The sequence below is a fragment of the Rhinatrema bivittatum genome, chromosome 11 (assembly GCF_901001135.1).
Source record: "Rhinatrema bivittatum chromosome 11, aRhiBiv1.1, whole genome shotgun sequence".
Lineage (NCBI taxonomy): Eukaryota > Metazoa > Chordata > Amphibia > Gymnophiona > Rhinatrematidae > Rhinatrema > Rhinatrema bivittatum.
This window is the reverse complement of record NC_042625.1, coordinates 41,128,915-41,151,743: the sequence shown is the minus strand read 5'-3', so window position 1 is coordinate 41,151,743 and position 22,829 is coordinate 41,128,915. Positions and strand designations below refer to the sequence as shown.

Here is a 22,829-nt window from a genome sequence, read left to right as displayed (position 1 = left end):
CAACCAGTTGGACAGCAACTCCCAATCTATTCCTGTCAAAAGAGATGAAGAGTTGAATGGCCTGCTGAAGGCTAAAGCTCTCTTGCAATCCAAACTGTGCAGAATCTGCTTGCCCTGGTGCGAATGAGGCTTGGGAAAAAGGGTGGGCAGGACAATTGACTGGTTAAGATGGAAATCAGTCACAAACTTAGGCAGGAACTTAAGGTGCATGCACAGAACCACCTTATGAAAGGATTTTGATTAGGGTGGATATGTCACTAAGGCCTGAAGCTCGCTGATTCTGCACGCTGAAGTGACCGCCACAAAAAACATAACCTTCCAGGTCAGGTAGTTGAGGTCACAGGAGTGACCAGCTCAAAAGGAGCCCTCATGAGCTGAGCCAACACAACATTGAGGTCCCAACACACAGCGGGAGGACACGGGGAGATAGGGGTGGTGGGGCTTCAGCTGAAGCAGACTCTGCATGAAGCGTCCCACCAGGGGCTGCTAAGAGATGGGCGAACCATCCACACCCTGGTGGTAGGCACAAATAGCACTCAAGTGCACCCTAACGGAGTTCATTTTTAAACCAGCATCCAGGAGGTAATCAAACAGTCCCATGTGGAGCAGGAGAATGGATCCAGACTCTGGCTCTCACACCAGACTGAAAACCACCTCCATTTCAGGCCATAAGACTTCAAAGTGGAAGGCTTCCTGGAAGCCACCAGGATTCAAGACACCTCATCAGATAGGTCAAGGGGCTACAGAATGAACCTCTCAACATCCAGGCTGTCAGGGACAAGGCCTGGAGGTTGGGGTGGTGCAGCCTGCCCCGATCCTGTGTGATGAGGTCTGGGGAAGTCCCTAGACTGATCAGTTTCTGGAGGGAGAGATCCTGGAGGAGTGGGAACCAGATCTGTCTTGGCCAGTGAGGAGCTATGAGGATCACAGACCCCCATCCTCTGGAAGCTTCAGGAGAGTCTTCATTACCAGAGGAATTGGAAGATATGTGTACAGAAGGCTCTTGCCCCACTGGTGGGCAACGGTGTCTGAGGCTGGTTTGCTGTCCACCTTGTGCAGGGAGCAGAACTAATCCATCTTCCTGATGCAGGGAGATGTGAACAGAATCATGTCTGGGTTTTCCCAGAGACGGAAAATCTGATCTGCAACTGCCGGATTTAGGGACCACTCGTGAGGCCGGAAGGCGTGACTCAGCCTGTCTGCTATCACGTTCTCAGTCCCGCCTGGGCATAACAGAAGGAGATTCAATCTGTTAGCCAACTGGATAGTATCTTTGGCAATGGCAACGCCCAACCTATTCTTATCAAAAGAAATAAAGTCGGGTGGACTGTCTATGTGCTTCTGTCAGAAGGCTAAGGCTAGCTTGCAGTCCAAACTGCAATGCTCGCTCACCTTGATGCAAATAGGGCCTGGGAAAGAATAATGGAACACAGTCAACATGGATTTACCCATGGGAGGTCCTGCCTAACAAATCTGCTTCATTTTTTTTGAAGGGGTTAATAAACATGTGGATAAAGGTGAACCGGTAGATATAGTGTATTTGGATTTTCAGAAGGCGTTTGACAAAGTCCCTCATGAGAGGCTTCTAAGAAAACTAATAAGTCATGGGATAAGAAGCGATGTCCTTTCGTGGATTACAAACTGGTTAAAAGATAGGAAACAGAGAGTAGGATTAAATGGACAATTTTCTCAGTGGAAAAGGGTAAACAGTGGAGTGCCTCAGGGATCTGTACTTGGACCGGTGCTTTTCAATATATATATATAAATGATCTGGAAAGGAATACGACGAGTGAGGTTACCAAATTTGCGGATGATACAAAATTATTCAGAGTAGTTAAATCACAAGCAGACTGTGATACATTACAGGAGGATCTTGTAAGACTGGAAGATTGGGCATCCAAATGGAAGATGTAATTTAATGTGACAAGTGAAAGGTGTTGCATATAGGGAAAAAATAACCCTTGTTGTAGTTACACGATGTTAGGTTCCATTTTAGGAACTACCACCCAGGAAAAAGATCTAGGCATCATAGTGGATAATACTTTAAAATCGTCGGCTAAGTGTGCTGCAACAGTCAAAAAAGCAAACAGAATGTTAGGAATTATTAGGAAGGGAATGGATAATAGAACGGGTAATGTCATAATGCCTCTATATCGCTCCATGGTGAGACTGCACCTTGAATTCTGTGTACAATTCTGGTCGCCGCATCACAAAAAAAGATATAATTGCAATGGAGAAGGTACAGAGAAGGGCAACCAAAATGATAAAGGGGATGGAACAGCTCCCCTATGAGGAAAGGCTGAAGAAGTTAGGGCTGTTCAGCTTGAAGAGACGGCTGAGGTCTTTAAGATCATGAGAGGTCTTGAACGAGTAGATGTGAATCGGTTATTTACACTTTCGAATAATAGAAGGACTAGGGGGCATTCCATGAAGTTAGCACGTAGCACATTTAAGACTAATCAGAGAAAATTGTTTTTCACTCAACGCACAATAAAGCTCTGGAATTTGTTGCCAGAGGATGTGGTTAGTGCAGTTAGTGTAGCTGGGGTCAAAAAAGGTTTGGATAAGTTCTTGGAGGAGAAGTCCATTAACTACTATTAATCAAGTTTACTTAGGGAATAACCACTGCTATTAATTGCATCAGTAGTATGGGATCTTCTTAGTGTTTGGGTAATTGCCAGGCTCTTGTGGCCTGGTTTGGCCTCTGTTGGAAACAGGATGCTGGGCTTGATGGACCCTTGGTCTGACCCAGCATGGCAATTTCTTATGTACTTAAGATGGAAATCAGTCACCACCTGAGGCAGGAACTTAGGGTGAATATGCAAGACCACACTGTCATGATAAAACGTAGTATAAGGTGGACAAGACATTAATGCACGGAGCTCACTGACCCTGTGCACTGAAGTGACTGCCACCAAAAACATGACCTTCCAGTGCAGTGAGTCAAAAGGAGCTTTCATCAGCTGAGCTAACACCATGTTGAGGTCCCTAGACACAAGAGGCCTTAGGGTAAGCTTCAACTGAAGCATGCCCCGCATGAAATGTACAACTCTAGGCTTTACAGAGATGGATGTACAACCTACACCTTGATGGTATGCGCCAACTGCACTGAAATGAACTAACTGAGTTGGTCTTTAAGGCAGCCTCTGACAGGTGTAGGAGGGTGTCAAGCAGTTTTTGTGTGGGGCAGGAGAAAGAAAAATTGGCTCTTACCTAATTTTTGTTCCTGGAATACCACAGATCAGTCCAGACAAGTAGGTTTATGCATCCCTATCAGCAGATGGAGGCAGAGAACAAATCAGAGTATATGCATACAAGAAGACCCTTAGCCGAATGACAGGCAAGGGCATCTGAGGCTGGCTTGCCATCTGACCTGTATAGGGAGCAGAATCAAGACACCTTCCTGTTGCAAGGAGACAAACAGCTCTATGTCCAGGCTCTTTCAGAGGTGAAATATCTGATTCGCTACTCCCGGTTCAGGGACCACTCATGAGGTCTGAAGACTTGACTCAGGCTGTCTGTTAGCATGTTCTCCATCCCGGCCAGGTTCATGGTCCTGAGCACTAACCCATGGGACAGGGCCCATGTCCAGATCTGGGTGCTTCCTGACACAGGAGGTACGATCTTGTGCCTCCCTGCTAGTTGACATACCACATGGCTACTTGGTTATTGGTGTGGATCAGGACAACTTTGTTGGACAGTCGATCTCTGAAAGCCCACAGTGCATACCTGATTGCCTGAAGCTCCAAGAAGTTGATTTAACAAGAGCGTTTTTGGGCATACCAGAGAGCTCCCCACCCCAGGGTAGATGAATCCGTGGTTAGGGCAATTTGGGTAGGGGGGACTTTGAAACAAAATGCCCCATCCAGATTTGACAGTACCACCAGGACAATGAATCCTGGAGAGACAAGGTGACTTGGATACAATCCTGGAGGCTCTGAGTGGCCTGGTGCCACTGTGACCTCAGGGTCCATTGGGATCTGCGCATGTATAAACATGCTAAGGAAGTGACATGGACGGTTATGGCCATATGGCCCAACAACCCCAACATGTGCAAGACTGACACCTGCTGGCTCTGTTGGATCTCTGCCGCAATGGTCATCAAGGTGACAGCCCTCTGGTGAGGCAGAAAGGCCCTGGCTTGAATCATTTCTAGCAGGGCTCCTAGGAAGTCCAAATGAAGTGACGGACTGAGATGGGACTGAGAGTAGTTGAGAACTAACCCTATTGACTCCAACACCCTGATGGTCAAGTGCATGGACCTGGTAGCCCCTGCCTTAGACATGCTCTTGCCCAGTTAGCCAATCATCCAGATATGGGAAAACATGCACTTCCAGCCTGCGGAGGTGTATCACCACCACGCCTAGGCATTTTATGAAGATCCATGGGGACAATGCGAGCCCAAACAGCATCACCCAGTGCTGTTTTTCCACAAGGAATCAGTGGTACTTCCTGTAACCAGGGAAGATCTTGATATGGGTGAATGCATCCTTTAGGTTGAGCGAACATAGCCAGTCCCCTTTTTTCAAGAGGGGGATCAAGGTGCCCAGGGAAGCCATCTTGAACTTTTCTTAGAAACTTGTTCAAGGTCCTTAGGTCTAGGATGGGATTTATTTATTTATTTAATTTTAATTTTTATATACCGACCTTCTTGCATAAAATGCAAATCAGGCCGGTTTACATTGCAAACTGAACAAGCAGGAAATATAATTCCTTAGTCAGATACATAGAACATCTAGAATTAAAAATGTAAATGCAAACTTTTTAGACAGCTTAATAGTGGGATGGACTCCTCCTGTTACTCTTTGAAATCAGGAAGCACCTGGAGTAGAATCCCCGCCCTCTTTGCCCTGGTGGTACGGGCTCGACTGCTGTGACCATTAAGGAGGAGAGTTCCTCTAGTAGTACCTCCTGATGAACTACCAGCCCCCAAAACGGGCTCGGAGGGCAATTTGGCAGGACACCCAATAAGTTCAATTGGTACCCCTGACGGACGATGGAAAGAACTCACTGGTTTGAAATTATACTGGGCCACCGGTTCACAAAGAACTGCAGGCTTCCCTCGAGCAGTGGTTCCGTTGTCCTGAGTATGGGCAACTGGCTTACTCTCCCTATGGCCCAATCAAAATCATGTCCCTGGAGTTGACTAAAGAGAGGGCTGGGGCTTGGGGGTTCTCTGCTGCCTGGGCCAGCCATGGGAGCCTTGATGGTATTGACGGGAGCGAGGAGGTGGAGGATAGTACTTCCGTTGGCGAAAGACTTGGCCCCGGTCTAGTGGGCCTCCTGGATGAGGAGGATGGGTCCAGAGTACTGGCAGAGAGTTGTTGGAGGGTCTTGTGGTGGTCCCGAAGTTGGGCCATAGTACCTCTCTCTGAAGAGATTCTCTCCAGTACACAGCACATCGAGTTGTTCCTGTACCTCTGGTTGGAGATCCGCACCCGTGCCATTCTGCACCCATGAATTCCCACTGCAGAGACTCTCAATGCTGTCTCAAACGTTGTAGGTCACACACTCTTCGGGTTTTCCTTATGTACCAGCAACTTGAGGGTGTTCTGCTGCTGCTGAGGCAGCTGCTCAGCCACCTACTGCACCTGCTTTGATGTCCCACGAGTACTGGCTCATGTAGAACTGGTAGGCAGCAACGCGGGCAATGAGCATGGTGCCCAAGAGAGTCCATTGCTCTATGGTCCTTCCCTGGGGATGCCGAGGAATGATTGAGAGCGCGCTTGGCCCTCGAGGGCAGATTTGATCACCACCGACTGGTGGGGCAGCTGATGCTTATCGAATCCAATACTCTTCTCTATGAGGTAAACCCCATCATTCTTATTGTTGGGAGTCACTGTGAGGCGAAGTTCCCATTTCCTCAACAGCAACTCCTTAAGGATCTCGTGTACCAGGACTGCCACAATCTCCTTAGGAAGCTCCATGAACCAGAGGATCTCAAGCATTTTGTGCCTGGTATCATCCTCCGCAATAACCCTCACAAACCCTGCGAAGGTCAAGTCCTCAGGCGCGACTTCCTTCGCTCCTCTGGAGAAGGGCTTGAAGGGTGGCCCTCGAGCCCTCAGAGTACTCTGAAATGTCATCCCCCCAGGGGTCATAGGGTTCCTCATCCTCACTGAAAGTGACAGGGGATCAGTCCCTAGGTGCTCGGCCTACATCCAGAGGTGCAGGCACCGGAAGACATAGACGGGAAGCGGCAGACCTCAGTGTCTCCACCTGCCTCTGCAGATCTTCCTCCTCAGAGGAACAGACGACCACCACCATATTGGTATGGGGAGGCCTCTGTGCCTTGCCAATCACTGATGCTGTCCTGGAAACAAATGCCAACTGAGTTGGTAATGTACTCATGAGCATGTTGAGCTTCTCCAGAAGTGGTATAAGGATGGGCAGCACTGGGTCCAGTGCTGTCAATGCCACAGGCCTGAAACCCTGCAGCACCGGTCCACTGCTAGCTGGAATTGACACTCTAGCTCCTCCTCAAATGTTGCCGAAGCCAAGACAGACTGGGAGGAAGTAGGGGTAGTCAGATCTTCCTCGGACCCTCGAGGTGGATTGGTAACTGGTGTCAGGACCACTTGAGACCACTGCAGACACCTAGCACAGATGGAGGATTGGCACTCCTTGCCGCAGGGGCGCTTCGGTGGCATCGCGGCAAAAGCCAGTGCATCCCCGTGCCTGGCAATGTGCACAGACAGGGACCAGTGCTATTGCTTCTTTGGTTTCCTTCAATGCTCGGCCTGGTCCTTCCCCAGTGCAGAGGCAAATGACAAAGAACTCAACGTCCTCAGCCTGGAAGAGATAGAAGATGGTCAGTCTCTGGTGTCCCTGTCCGCTAGCGACATCGATGGAACTGATGGTCCCGCCAATATCGATGGCTTAGTGTCCATCAGTGCGACTCCTTGGTCCTTCAATGCCACCAATGCCAGTGGCTCAGATTACTTAGCCCTGAGTTGTTCCATCTTGTCAAGTTGAAGTCTATGTCTCTTCGGGGTCATCTGGGTGCATAAGTGGCAATCCCGAATGCCATGCAATGCCCCTAGGCAGAGGACTCATGTCTCATGCGGATCCGTAACGGACATGGTCCTCGGGCACCAGGGACATCGCTGAAAACCAGATGTGGCCATGACAGATGAAACAAAAAGGCATTAACAGAAGACTATGGCAGCGAGGCACTGATGGCCAGCGGGCATCAATGCACCACTGCCACTGGGGAATCGACTGTGAAAGGAAACTTACCCGAATTGCTAAAAACCCTAAGAGACACTACAGGAAGGCACCAAGAGGGATCCAATGATGGAACAGGAAAAAACCTGCGAAAAAAACCCTGAAGTTTTCTACAATGCCAAAAAACATCCAAAACAAGCATGCTCACATACTGTGATGTTTACAGCTCCACGGAAAAAGAGACTGGAGAGAGACCCCGCATGGATGTGTGGTATAGGCATGCTCAGCTTTCCGTATCTGGGCTCCATCTGATGATATCACGCATGTGTGAGGACTACTATCCTGCTTTTCCTCTGAGAAAATGTCATAGAGTCTAAGTAGCAGTAAAATACTGTGGAGGAAAAAATTACTTTTAAGAATCACTATCTAGTGTGAAAATTATATGACACGTGCCACTCAAAGCTATCAGTTATCGTAAGTCTAAGCCTTCCAACAGTATAAAACAGAAGGATTTCCCTTTTCAGAATTAACTAGACTAAAAAACATAAAAATAAATGCAACCACAAAGTGTATCTTATAGTAAATTCCTTTTGAAAATAAAAGCTTAGCAATTTTTCCAGTAACTAATGATGTAATATAGACATATATGATTTCTCATCTATGCATTTCAACTTAAACTGTAAAGCAGCCAAGTAAAAGCTTACTTGTAGTCTTTGCCAACAGACTTCAGACAATCCAGGAATTGTGGCACTTCATAGTTAACCAGAGTTTTGAGCTGGCCATCTCCTACACCATCACGGTAAACAATAATACGGGTGGGCATACAGTCATTCCATGAAAACCAGGTTCTCAGGGCAGCTTAAGAAAAAGAAGTTAAATGTTATGTTTCTGTGTTCCTAACATAAGCCAAAAGGTTTTTCAATAATTTAGATTCTTATGCCTGGGGGAATTCTTTGCAAAATAATTTAAAATTCTGTGCACAAAGACTTAAAATTCTGCATACTTTATATTGGTCAAAATAACACAATTTACATGACAGTTTAAGTAGTTACATATTAAATTAATACAGAAAAAGTTATTACTTAAAGTTGCAGAATTTTAAATATTTTGAGCAGAATTTCCCTAGAAATTCACTGCAAGAGTGTTCCTTCCGCCCTCTCTCCCTACTCCCCTGGCGACTTTGCCCTCCTAGGCCCCCAACTCCTCCACCTGCCAGTATCTCACTCTCCACTTCTTGGCTAAACCCCTTCCACTATCACCACTCCCAGAGTTTGACCCTGTTTTCAGTACTGCCCCCCACAAGGCTCCCTCTTCTCTCTCTCTCACACACATGCTCCCTCTCTCTAATGCACATAAACACCCCCTCATATAGGCTCCCTCACTCTCTCGGCACACACATCTCTTCATACAGGGTCCCTCTCTCTTGCATATACATCCACACAAGCTCCTTTTCTCTCTCAGGCATACACCCTCACACAGGCTACCTATGTCTCTCTCTCTCACACATACACAATCCCTTCATATAGGCTAGCACTCTCACATACACACAATCCCTTTTTCATACACACAAGCTCCCAATCTCTCACACGCACTCCTTCACAATCTCCTCATATAAGCTCCCTCTCTCTGGCACGCACACTCAATCACCCCCCTCCCCCGCTCTCACTACCCCCTGCTCACGCCCCCACCTCACCCCCCCCCCCACCTCTCACCCCCTCTCCCCTGCTCTCTCTCACACCCTCTCTCGCTGGGGCCTTCATCTTCACCGCGAATGGCATGCGCTCTGTTTGTAGAATGCTGGAGTCTCCTCTGCCATTTTCTGTGCAGAATTTGGCAATTCTGTGCAAATTCTGCACTCCACCCTAGTGCAGAATTCCCCCAGGACTAGATTCTTTCAGTCGCTTTAAAGCGGATTACATTCAGGTACCATAGTTATTTCCTTGTCCCTAGAGGGCTCACAATCTGAGTTTTTACCTGAAGCAATTGAGAGTGAAGTGACTTGCCCAAGGTCACAAGGAGTGGCAGTGGGATTTTAGTAGGTATTAAGAAAATAGGTATACAACAGTTTTTCAAACAATGGCACAGAAATTACCTTAGGTTACTCTTCAAGCACTAAATTTGGAATATATTCTAGTGAAAGCATTCACTGTGTGAACTATTTCACGTTTTCTAGTAATATGTGATACCAATAAATCAGAAAGCACTCATTCCACCTGTGAGTGCTGATATTTTGTATTTTAAGCAACTACATGGAAAATTTCAGTTAATTTTAGCATTGAAAACATTTTTCTCCTTTTGTTCTTCTCGAAATTGTAGTTTTGAGTGTGGTGTCTAATTATTTTATAATATAATACTACTTTCTAGCAATGCCTGAAGGTCAAGATTTCCCAAAGAATTTTAAGGATTAATAAAATAAACCACTATGTCTAACAATTTTGTATCTCATGTTTGAATTACTTAGCAAGTAACAAATAATGACTTGGCATTCCAAACATATTACAGGGAATTATTTTAAAGCTTTGTGACAAGTAGGAAATTTCCTGAAATTTGACTGAATATAAAACCAGAGGCTTTATCCTCAACCATCTTAGCCATATTCAGAAAAAAAAAAAAAAGAAAAAAAGAATACTATTTTACCTTGTAAGCAGACTTTCAGTCCATCTACAATCTCTTGTCCTCGATCTTGAACAACGCAGCGAGAAAACCAACTACAATGAAAAAAAGGCCAAAGGCATAATATATGTGTACACACACACACACACACACACACACATCTTTATTAAATTTTCTATGGGAAACTTAAAAACGTACATACCCCTACAAAAGCATTCTATTAAGTGCAAATACCATAATAATCCTAAAGAAAAATTGATTATCTGCTAATTTTCATTCCTGAAATAAAACAGATCAGTCCAGACAAGTGGGTTTTGCATCCCTATCAGCAGATGGAGGCAGAGAATAAAAACGTTTCAGGCACTGCTACATAACAGAGTGCTATCTGCAGTCCCTCAGTATTAGTGTGTACCCAAGCCAAGATAGAAAATCAACTTTCAAAATAACTCTAACCCCCTCCCTTCTAGGGCGAGCAGAGAAGTAATGGTTTATCCTCTGAACTGGGAGCCCTCAAATCCAGGATAAAAACTGAAAAGTCAACCTATATACAATCCGTACCTTCTGCAATATACACGTACTGAATCAACAACAGAATTTCGAAAATCAGGGGATGGGATTTTGGACTTATCTGTGGTATTCCAAGAAAGAAATTAGCAGGTAAGAACCAATTTTCCTTTCCTGTTCATACCCCAGATCAGTCCAGACAAGTGGAATGTACCCAAGCTGATGATCTGAAGGCAGCAACGCAATGTGATAAGGCGCTAGCTAAAGCCAGAATAATGATGGGCTGTATAGAGAAAGGAATAACCAAGTAAGAAAAAAAAGAGGTGATAATGCCCTTGTACAGGCATGAGGGTGTCCTGCTGCTGTTGAGGTAGCTGTACCAGGTCAGGCCTCACCTGGAATACTGTGTTCAGTATTAAAGATGGCGCCGGCCATCCAGTGCTCCTACCATGTGATGGGGCCGGCCAATGGCACGGATATCCTGTCACATGGTAAGGGCAAAGGGCCATCGGTGCCATTTTTATTAGTGGCAGTCGATGGCCTGAGAGCGGGAGATTGCTCCCCGCGCCCCCACTGGACCACCAGGTAAATTTTAAAACGTTTTTTTTGGGGGGGGGGGGGGGGGGGGGGCTAAGGGGTCGATTTTTAAAGGGTCAGTGGGTTTTTTTGTTCGGGCCATCGGCACCATTTTTATTAGTGGCATCAAAATGGCGCCGATGGCCCGAGAGCAGGAGATCGGTCCCGGGCCTTCCACTAGACCACCAGGTACTCGTAAAAAGTTTGGGGGGGGGTTCAGTTTTAAAGGGCCGGAGTGGGTTTAGGGGTTGTTTTGGTGTGCCGGTTTTCCCGCCCCTCCCCCGATTTTTCACAATAAATCGGGGGAATTTCTATTGTATCGCGCACTCTAACGATTTTTGACGATTTAAAAAATATCATACGATTTTTTAAATCGTCAAAAAACGATTCACATCCCTACTAGATCATTTGGTCCTTTTTTGCCGCCATTTTTATTTCTAAGCTCCACTATAGTGGGTGGGAACTTGGAAGATCTGCTCATAACACTCTCCCCAAACAGCTTCTTCTGGAGCACGTACATGTAATTTGTAATGCTTGGTAAAAGTGTGAAGACATGACCATGTCACTCCCTACAGATCTCCTGTGGTGATACCAACTAACACTGCCCAAGAGGTAGCCTGCGCTCTCAAGTGTGGGCCTGCAAACCCTCTGGAGCCATCCGTCCTTTATACAGACAGGCTGAAAAAAAAAGTCTCCTTTAACCATCGTGTAATGGTGGCCTTGGATGCTTTGCTTCTTTTCTTTGCTCCACTGAAAAAGGACAAACAAATGATATGTTTGCCGAACACGGTTAGTGACTAAGATACTGTAACAGAGTCCAATATACATCCAAAAAGCGAAAACCCCGTGCATGCAGTGAATCAGACAGACAAACTCAGAAACACAGGAAGCTCCACTGACTGGTTAACATGGAACAACGAAACGACCTTCGGTAAGAACAAAGGCACCGTATTCAGTGACATACCATCTGTAATTGCAAGAAAGGCTCTCGACATGACAATGCCTGCCACTCCGAAATCTGCCTGGCCGAACAAATTGCCATCAGAAAGACAGATTTCAAGATGAGATCCTTTAAAGATGCCCTTGGCTAAAGCTCAAAGGGAGGGTCACAAAGGACTCTCAAAACCAAATTAAGGCGCTAGGGCAGGCAGATCCTACGAACTGGAGGACACAAATGCTTCACCCCCTTCAGAAAGCTCATGACATCCAGATGGGAGGTCAATAGCTTTCTGTGTACCTTACCTCAAAAAACAAGCTAATGCCACTAAGTGAACTTGAAGCGAGTTGTAGGCCTGTTGCAAAAAGGCCAGGATCTGAGGAATATTCACCTGCAACAGCTCTAGCCCTTCCTCCAAGCATGAGGATCCAAATACTCTCCACACTTGAATGTAAGCAAGCAAAGTTGATGGCCTTCTATAGCCTGAAATAAAGTAGTGATAACCAGCTCCAAGTAATTCAACCGAAGTCACCTCCTCTCGAAAACCAGGCCGCGAGAAAAAAGCAATCTCCCGGATCCAAGAATATGGGCCCTTGCCTCCGTAACCCTGACAGGTTAGTCTACCTGATGGGACCATCTATTGCGAGTTGAACAAGATCCACAAACCACAGACAACACAGCTACTCTGTTGCCACGAGAACCACCATCTCTGGTTGTTCTCTATGCGTTGCAACAACCAACCAACAAAATGCCATGGTGGGAACACAGACATCAGGATTTCTGATGGTCATGGTTGAACCAGCGCGTTGTTTCCTTCCAAGCCAACCTCCAGCTGAAGAATCACACTATCTTGGCACTGCTTCGTGAAGCCATCAGATCCAGCTGCGGACTGCCCCACCTGGACCAAATGAGGGTCAAGGCCTTCGCAGACAACTCCCACTCCTCGAGATTCAACTGCTGTCTACTGAGTTAATCTGCTTGCACATTATCTACTGCAGCTACATGAGACGCCGCTATCCCAGCCAGAAGCTGCTCTGCCCAGGCAAACAGTGACCATGTCTCCTGAGCCACACATGACTCTTCGTCCCTCTCTGGCGATTGATATAGGCCATAGTCGTATTGTCAGAGAACACGCTCATCATCCTGCTGCAGGAAATGGTACAATGCTCTGTGCACTATCCTTCTTTCCAAATGATTGATAGACCAGGATGCTACTACTGGTGACCAAAGAACTTGGGTTATTTGCCCTTGACAGCCCCCCCCCCCCAACCCTTGAGGCTGGTAACAGTGGTCACCACTACCAGTCTGGAGTCTCCTGCTCCACCCCTTTTTCCAAATTGCAGTATAACCACCACAACGAAAGACTATGTGCCGTCTCCCTGTAGCGGCAAAGGGCGATGAAACTCCTCTGTTTGTGGATTCCATCTGGACAAAAGCGCTCCCTGTAGAGGATGCATGAGCGCAAACACCCATGGCATGAGTTCCAGCATAGATGACATAGAACCCTGAACCTGCAAATAATGCCAGGTGTTGGGCACCACTACCCACAGTAGCCGAACCACCTGTGCCTGCAGCTTCATAAGTCTTTCTAAGGTAAAAAACCACTTTGCCAAGACGGGTATCAAAGCTCGCTCCCAGGTATTCCAACAACTGGGATGGAACTAGGTGATTGTTCGCTAGATTATCTCAGTCCAGCACTCACATCATCTCCATGATCCGCCATAGATAATCCATCAATGCCAACAATGCCCAAAGATGCTGTTCAACCCATGGCAATAGGATGTCCACCTTCCAAGAAACCTGTTGATTCCAGATCCCCCCCCCCCCTTGAAGATGTAGGCCACTGCCGTGGCATCGTCAGACTTCACTCTCACAGCTCTCTCACTCAAATCAGTCCGCAATCATAGCCAAATCACATGAGCCTCTGTGATGGATCAACCCATCTCTTTGGGAGACCACTGACCATTGCCACCAGCTCCTGACAGTGATTGCCACAGCCTAGGAGATATACAATCCCATGGTCACCACTATCCAATAAGGGATTGCCAACTCCATCCTCTTGGTTAAATGTTTCCTCTTCAACCACTAGAGCAGAGCAAGTTCCCGAGAGGTGGGAAGCGAAGAGGACCATCTCACAACAGGTGTGATAAGATCTGCATACTGTGGCCAATTTGGAGCCACTCAGAAGACTTGGCACAGATGTCTAGCAATCTTTGGAACCATCCAACCTATCATGAGCCAAGGTGGAAACACATCTAAGTTTTCTGCACTCAGCCAATCCTCTAATAGGTCACTTATCTCAGAGGACTTCGGATCTCTCCTGCAACTGAAGAAACAGTGAACCTTTCCATTCTCGCCAGCTGCCATCAAATCCATGAATAGCCAACCCCACACTTTGACAATGAGGTCTAAAGTCCCAGAGAGAAAACACTCTCCTGGATCCAGAATGAGATGACAGATAATCAGCTTGCATGTTGTCTTCTCCCACTGTATGAGATGCTGACAAGGCTAGAAGATGCTTTTCTGCCCAAGGAAGCAGCATACCCATCACCAGATCATCTGCTGACTTCACAGTTCCCCCTTGATTTATGTACACAACTGCCGTGGTGTTGTTGGACATCACTCACCGCTCCTCTGAGTAAACGGGGCATGAATTTGAAGAGTGCCAGACAAAATGCCCAAACCTCCAGACAGTTTATGACCTCTAGCTGCGAAAGGGACAATTTAGGCAAGGGTAAGCCTCTAAAAAATGTTCGGCAGAGTATAACTGTGCAAAATAGCACTGAAAAACCTCCCCAATTGCTCGCATGTTAGTCTACAGTTTACCCATGTGATCTCGTATGCTGATTAAGAAAGAGGCTCCCTTGTGAGGTTTGACTAGCTTCGCCAGTAGCTTCCCAGCCTTATTCCCTTGACTGTATAGTTTATGCTTTAAAGCAGCTACAGAAGAAAGCGCATGTTTATGTAATTTGGTTAGTAAAGCCTGTAACTCCCAGTACGTTGTTTTATCACTATCTAGATTGGATTGGAGGTACTGTTTTTTCGCCCCTTTCATCTGATTCGTCACATCCAGAATTTTCTTATCTAATTCTTTTCTCCGTCTAATAGAGTAACCCAAAATTTCTCCTCTCAGGACTGCCTTGGCAGTATCCCAGAACAATATGGGCTGATTCACAAGTTGTTTATTGTGAGATTCATAATTATGCCATTTATCCAGCAAAAATTTATGGAAAGACTTATCAGTCAGTAGCCAGGTAGGCATCTTCCATGTGGATGTGGAAGTCTGCGCAGAAGGATTTTCCAGAGTACAGGAAACTGGACAATGATCAGATATAACTAATGCTTCTATACTCGCCTTAGAACAGAAAGAGAACATATTTTTAGAAATAAATAGATAATTAATCGGGCCTTGGATGGGTGTGATCTGGAAACATGAGTGTAATCTTTCATATGCAGATTAAGCACTCGCCAAAAAGCTAGAAGCTGCAAAGTGTCACAAAAAAATTTTTTACTTCCTTGCAGCCTTGCATGAGATGACTGACCTGCTTGCTGTCAGTCCATGAAGGGGTCAATTACACAATTCATATCTCCACCAATCATCAATTGAGCAGGGCCTAGTTTAGAGATAATGGTTATAATTTTTGGGAGAAATGTAGCATCATAGACATTAGGACGACAGCTAGAGAGTAGAATAGTGCTTTTACCTCTCAGGGAACTTGATACAATGATATACTGTCCCTCATCATTACACCAACCAGGTGTAGCAGGAAAGGATCCTGTAGCAAGGACCTGCTCTCCAGGTGATGCATTATCCTTTCGCACTGAGGATATCTCCCCAAGGCCTACTGCCCAGGAGGGAAGGGTTAGGTCGGCCGTCATAGTTGGTGATTCGATTATTAGGAATGTAGATAGCTGGGTGGCTGGTGGGCGTGAGGATCGCCTGGTAACATGCCTACCTGGTGCGAAGGTGGCGGACCTCACGTGTCACCTAGATAGGATTTTAGACAGTGCTGGGGAAGAGCCGGCTGTCGTGGTACATGTGGGCACCAACAACATAGGAAAATGTGGGAGGGAGGTTCTGGAAGCCAAATTTAGGCTCTTAGGTAGAAAGCTTAAATCCAGAACCTCAGGGTAGCATTCTCTGAAATGCTCCCTGTTCTACACGCAGGTCACCAGAGGCAGGCAGAGCTCCGGAGTCTCAATGCGTGGATGAGATGATGGTGCAAGGAAGAGGGATTAAGTTTTGTTAGGAACTGGGGAACCTTTTGGGGAAGGGGGAGTCTCTTCCGAAGAGATGGGCTGCACCTTAACCAGGGTGGAACCAGACTGCTGGCGCTAACCTTTAAAAAGGAGATAGAGCAGCTTTTAAACTAGAACAAAGGGGAAAGCAGACAGTCGCTCAGCAACGCATGGTTCGGAGAGAGGTATCTTTAAAGGATACTAATGATGCATTAGAATTAGAGCATCCCGACAGTGAGGTTCCAATAATTAGAAAAGTAGTCCAAGTGCCTGTAACTAAAAACTCACCTGAGCTAAAAAATTCTAACATCCCTATCAATTAAAAAGCAGAATGAAAATACAAACAAAAAACAAACTTTGAAATGTTTGTATGCTAATGCCAGAAGTCTAAGAAGTAAGATGGGAGAATTAGAATGTATATTTATTTATTTTATTTATTTATTTATAATTTTTATATACCGACATTCTTACATCCGATGTAATTCATACCGGTTTACATTAAACAGAATAGCAGGAAATAAATTTCCATAGTCTAATACAATGAACATTTCTAATTAAAATTGTTAACAAGTAAAAAGAAAAGGTAAAGAATTGAAATAAAGTTTAATAACAGAAAAATATAAAATATAAAAGATTTTTATTTTTTTTATAAGCACAAGGGTTGCACGAAGGGGTGCACAAAGGGGAGAGACCCTTTGTTGCGCCCCTTTGGCACGCGACGCACGGCGTGCGGCGCCTGATGGTGAGGCGCTCTTCAACCGTCGCCGGAGCTCCCAGTGACGTCAGGGGGGGTAAATGATGACATAGACTTAACTGGCATCTCAGAGACATGGTGGAAAGAGGATAACCAATGGGACACTGCTATACCGGGATACAAATTATATCGCAATCACAGAGAGGAGCACTCAAGAGGAGGTGTGGTGCTTTATGTCCGGGATGACAGAGTCCAACAGGATAAACATCCTGCATTACTAAATACAAAATTGAATCTTTATGGGTAGAAATCTCTTGTGTGTCGGGGACGACTATAGTGATAGGGGTATACTACCTTCCACCTGGTCAAGATGGTGAGAAGGACAGTGAAATGCTAAGAGAAATTAGGGAAGCTAACCAAATTGGTAGTGCAGTAATAATGGGAGACTTCAATTACCCCAATATAGACTGGGTAAATGTATCATCGGGTCATGCTAGAGAGATAACGTTCCTGGATGGAATAAATGATAGCTTTATGGAGCAATTGGTTCAGGAACAGACGAGAGAGGGAGCACTTTTAGATCTAATTCTCAGTGGAGCACAGGACTTGGTGAGGGAGGTAACGGTGGTGGGGCCGCTTGGCAATAGTGATCATAATATGATCAAATTTGATTTAATGACTGGAAAAGGAACAGTGTGCAAATCCAAGGCTTTCGTGCTAAACTTTCAAAAGGGAAACTTTGATAAAATGAGAAAAATTGTTAGAAAAAACTGAAAGGAGCAGCTACAAAAGTAAAAAATGTCCAAGAGGCGTGGTCATTGTTAAAAAATACCATTCTAGAAGCACAGTCCAGATGTATTCCACACATTAAGAAAGGTGGAATACATGGCAAAACGATTACCGGCATGGTTAAAAGGGGAGGTGAAAGAAGCTATTTTAGCCAAAAGATCTTCATTCAAAAATTGGAAGAAGGATCCAACAGAAGAAAATAGGGTAAAGCATAAACATTGGCAAGTTAAATGTAAGACATTGATAAGACAGGCTAAGAGAGAATTTGAAAAGAAGTTGGCTGTAGAGACAAAAACTCACAGTAAAAACTTTTTTAAATATATCCGAAGCAGAAAGCCTGTGAGGGAGTCAGTTGGACCATTAGATGATCGAGGGGTTAAAAGGGCACTTAGAGAAGATAAGGCCATCGCGGAAAGATTAAATGATTTCTTTGCTTTGGTGTTTACTGAAGAGGATGTTGGGGAGGTACCCGTAATGGAGAAGGTTTTCATGGGCAATGATTCAGATGGACTGAATCAAATCACGGTGAACCTAGAAGATGTGGTAGGCCTGATTGACAAACTGAAGAGTAGTAAATCACCTGGACCGGATGGTATACACCCCAGAGTTCTGAAGGAACTAAAAAATGAAATTTCAGACCTATTAGTAAAAATTTGTAACTTATCATTAAAATCATCCATTGTACCTGAAGACTGGAGGATAGCAAATGTAACCCCAATATTTAAAAAGCCTCCAGGGGCGATCCGGGAAACTACAGACCGGTTAACCTGACTTCAGTGCCAGGAAAAATAGTGGAAAGTGTTCTAAACATCAAAATCACAGAACATATAGAAAGACATGGTTTAATGGAACAAAGTCAGCATGGCTTTACCCAGGGCAAGTCTTGCCTCACAAATCTGCTTCACTTTTTTGAAGGAGTTAATAAACATGTGGATAAAGGTGAACCGGTAGATATAGTATACTTGGATTTTCAGAAGGCGTCTGACAAAGTTCCTCATGAGAGGCTTCTAGGAAAAGTAAAAAGTCATGGGATAGGTGGCGATGTCCTTTCGTTGATTGCAAGCTGGCTAAAAAAGACAGGAAACAGAGAGTAGGATTAAATGGGCAATTTTCTCAGTGGAAGGGAGTGGACAGTGGAGTGCCTCAGGGATCTGTATTGGGACCCTTACTTTTCAATATATTTATAAATGATCTGGAAAGAAATACGAAGAGTGAGATAATCAAATTTGCAGATGACACAAAATTGTTCAGAGTAGTTAAATCACAAGCAGATTGTGATAAATTGCAGGAAGACCTTGTGAGACTGGAAAATTGGGCATCCAAATGGCAGATGAAATTTAATGCGGATAAGTGCAAGGTAATGCATATAGGGAAAAATAACCCATGCTATAATTACACAATGTTGGGTTCCATATTAGGTGCTACAACCCAAGAAAGAGATCTAGGTGTCATAGTGGATAACACATTGAAATCATCGGTATAGTGTGCTGCGGCAGTCAAAAAAGCAAACAGAATGTTGGGAATTATTAGAAAGGGAATGGTGAATAAAACGGAAAGTGTCATAATGCCTCTATCGCTCCATGGTGAGACCGCACCTTGAATACTGTGTACAATTCTGTTCGCTGCATCTCAAAAAAGATATAACTGCGATGGAGAAGGTACAGAGAAGGGCTACCAAAATGATAAGGGGAATGGAACAGCTCCCCTATGAGAAAAGACTAAAGAGGTTAGGACTTTTCAGCTTGGAGAAGAGACGACTGAGGGGGGATATGACAGAGGTGTTTAAAATCTTGAGAGGTCTAGAACGGGTAGATGTGAATCAGTTATTTACTCTTTCGGATAGTAGAAAGACTAGAGGGCACTCCATGAAGTTAGCATGGGGCACATTTAAAACTAATTGGAGAAAGTTCTTTTTTACTCAACGCACAATTAAACTCTGGAATTTGTTGCCAGAGGATGTGGTTAGTGCAGTTAGTATAGCTGTGTTTAAAAAAGGATTGGATAAGTTCTTGGAGGAGAAGTCCATTACCTGCTATAAGTTCACTTAGAGAATAGCCACTGCCATTAGCAATGGTAACATGGAATAGACTTAGTTTTTGGGTAATTGCCAGGTTCTTATGGCCTGGATTGGCCACTGCTGGAAACAGGATGCTGGGCTTGATGGACCCTTGGTCTGACCCAGTATGGCATTTTCTTATGTTCTTATGTTCTTATCTGCAAGGAAAGCCACATTATGTTGCAAAAGAATTGCTACTCCTCTGCTATGGGAAGTCCTCTGGGCAGCAATTACTTGTCCAACCCAGCATTTTTTAAGCTTCTTGTGTTCCTTTGTAGTCATGTGAGTTTCTTGTAGGAAAACTATCGAACCCTGTAGCCGTTTTAAATGTGTTAATACCCTTTCTCGCTTTACAGGTGAGCCTAGCCCAGCTACATTCCAAGTTAAGACATTAATCGAAGATCCCACCTTGGAATATAAAGAGACGGCTATAAACCTATCTAGTGGGACATAAGTGATGTTATTTAAAGCTAGATATTCCTAAAATATCATGCACTAGGAATCTCATAGCAAGGCAGTTGTTCCATACATTAATGCAAATAAGATATTAAAAAAAACCACTGAATGTACAAATTTTCCCACAGATTCCCCCACACCCTTCCTCCCCAACATCACCCCCCCCCCCACACACACACACACAAGCTAGCATATAGAACTTTATAGGCCCCGAACACAGAGCTAGGGAAGTCAAGACGCGTTCGGGTGCCGCTCCTATCTCATTGATAGCTAACACCTCTCTTCCCGTAACACAGATAACTGTAAATTAAGTGATCGCACAAGCAATAACCAAGATAGCTGGAAAAACCTTAAACTCCCACAGAGCAGGCAGTAGAGTAGTCATGGTTAAGCAGAAATGATACATGGTATCTCTTTAGAAGTTAAGAAAAAAAGAGCATTCTGTCAAAAATCCAGCGATTAGCAAATCAGTCCTCTTCAGCAGGCATAGATCCATTTAGCGCTAATGTTTTCATGAAGTTCTGGGCCGCCGTTGCCATGGTAAAGACATGAGTATGGCCACCATACCACACGCTCAGCTTGGCAGGATAGTTGAGGGCAAATTTAATGTTGCTGTTGGCTAGTGAGCCTCAAATAGTGGAAAATTCTCTCCTCTAGAGGGATACAGCCGCTGAATAATCCTGGAACAATAATATAGTGGAGGCTTTATAAATCAGCTTTCACTGTTTGTGAAATAGTTGCAGGATGAGCACTTTATGGGCATAATTAATCAATTTTACAATGACGACTCAGTTTTGATTGCGTTTCCATTCGCGGCCTAAGCCTGTGAGCATGTTCCAACATGAGAACGCCACTGAGATCAGGTAGTTCTAGCGCTGAGGGCAGCCAGTTTCTTATTTTCGCCAACTCTTGCTCCAGAATATCTTCAGGGAAGCCAATGAAGCGCAAGTTACTGCACCTTGATCTGTTCTCCAAGTCATCTAATTTGGCTTCCTTCTCTTTCAACGAGAAGGATGAGAATTTTGCCCTGAACGGCTAATAGTTCATCTTCATTGTGGCTAATCCGTGCCCTAACAGTGTCTATGCGATTACTGAAAGTCTAGTGAGTTACTTAGATCTTGGATCTGTCCAGATAGCATTGGAACACAAATTCGACAAACTAAGACAACTGATGTTAATGCTGATATCATGGATTCAGTTAGGCGGCTTCCTTTTAAGGCCTCCTGTGCTTCCGCCATTTTAGGATCAGTCTGCTTCAGTTTTTCTTTTTCTTTTTTCTGCAGCTGGCTAGCCATATCTTCGCCTTGGAACTCACCAGGCTGCTTGTCCACGCTTCTCATTGGGTTAGGGCGGTTTGTTAGTCGAGAGGGTCCATAAACACAGTAATATTTAGAAAAAAACGGGAATGGCACCCAAAGCACAGCAATCTAATGTCTGCCGGCTTCACCGCATCACGTGACCCCCTCGGAAGTCTTAATTTTTCCTCACACCAGACCGCTACTGGTAGTACAGACGTTGTTGGACAAATTTCTATACTCAAACTCATTGATCTTGCCATAGCATGTTGGTAGATCTTTTATAGCTGCACCCATTAAATGTTAATTAGATTGATCTATAACATGATCTTAAGTTTGCTGTTACACAATTTTAAGTGCTGCAACTCTAAAACCAGTTGTAGAAAATTTGTTTTCTGCAAGTACACTAGGGCTGATCCTCTCTCACTCTTTCATTCCTCATTCTCATTCGCCAACACAGAAGAGCAAGATTTATCAAGCTCAGAAAAAACTGCCACAGCCACCACTGAAATCAGGAAAGTTTAGCAGGCAAGGGAAGAGAAAACATGTCATAATGTAACTGTAGTGAAATTTAAAGTGTGCTATCGGTTAAAAACAAATCCCAAACACAAGTAGACCATATATATGGAGAAGAGCAGGACTATGGAACATCAGTTATCAAGCTTACCTTTCCAAAGAAAGGGTAAGAAAGGTAACCAAATCAATGAAACAAAAATGAAAAATGGTCAGTGAGATACTAACCTATGCACTTTTTGCTTTTTACCTTTCCAAAGGGAACACAGATGGAGGGTCTTACTTTTACATTTTTCGAGTAGATAGAGGTAAATCTATTGCTTTTTTTCCCCCCCAACAAGCAGTGTTTCTTATATCTTACCGTGTCATTCCTTCATTAAGGCTTGCAACAAATCCTGCAATAGATCGTCGTCCAGCTGTAGTATCATGATAGCAATCAATGCCAACAATCATAACTTGTTTTAGCTGAAAAAAATGGAAACATTTTTTTAAATGTTTCTTCCAACTATAAGCCTTTAATAATTTCTCATGAGCTATCCAGTTAATGTCCCCTCTGCCCCAACCCGGTCTTGTTGCTTCAGTTTATCAAGTCCAGCTAGCTTTGTTGATTGCAGGGCTCCAGCAACCGCCAATATGCAGAGGCAGGAAAAAGGAGAGGATTAGTAATTCATGTTTGACTTCCAAGCTATTAGTCTACTACATTTTCTGACTATTGGTCTGATTGCTGGGGAACATAACAAAATTTTATTTCATTTCATTTATTATTTATATACCACCTTATCAGACCATAGCCTGTCCAAGGTGGTGAACAATGCACAAAAAATATAATTTAAAATAAGACACCCCTCAAATCATTTCATAGGAACTGATATACCCAAAACCACCTCCTTTCCTAACCAATCATCATCAGTTCAGCCCCCATATAGGGAATACCCCCTCAGAAATTACTCCCTTTTAACTAACCCATCTGAAGACAGCCATTTCTTTTTT

General features: G+C 44.5%; 1 protein-coding gene across 1 annotated transcript in view; it reads right to left on the bottom strand.

Annotated features, from left to right (window-relative positions):
• Nucleotides 1-22,829, bottom strand: part of PIWIL1 (piwi like RNA-mediated gene silencing 1) — a 245,590-nt gene that overhangs the window by 31,645 nt on the left and 191,116 nt on the right. The window contains 3 exon segments of the mRNA XM_029571500.1: nucleotides 7,872-8,025; nucleotides 9,805-9,875; nucleotides 22,201-22,304. Of these exon segments, the coding sequence (XP_029427360.1) occupies nucleotides 7,872-8,025; nucleotides 9,805-9,875; nucleotides 22,201-22,304 (329 nt within the window).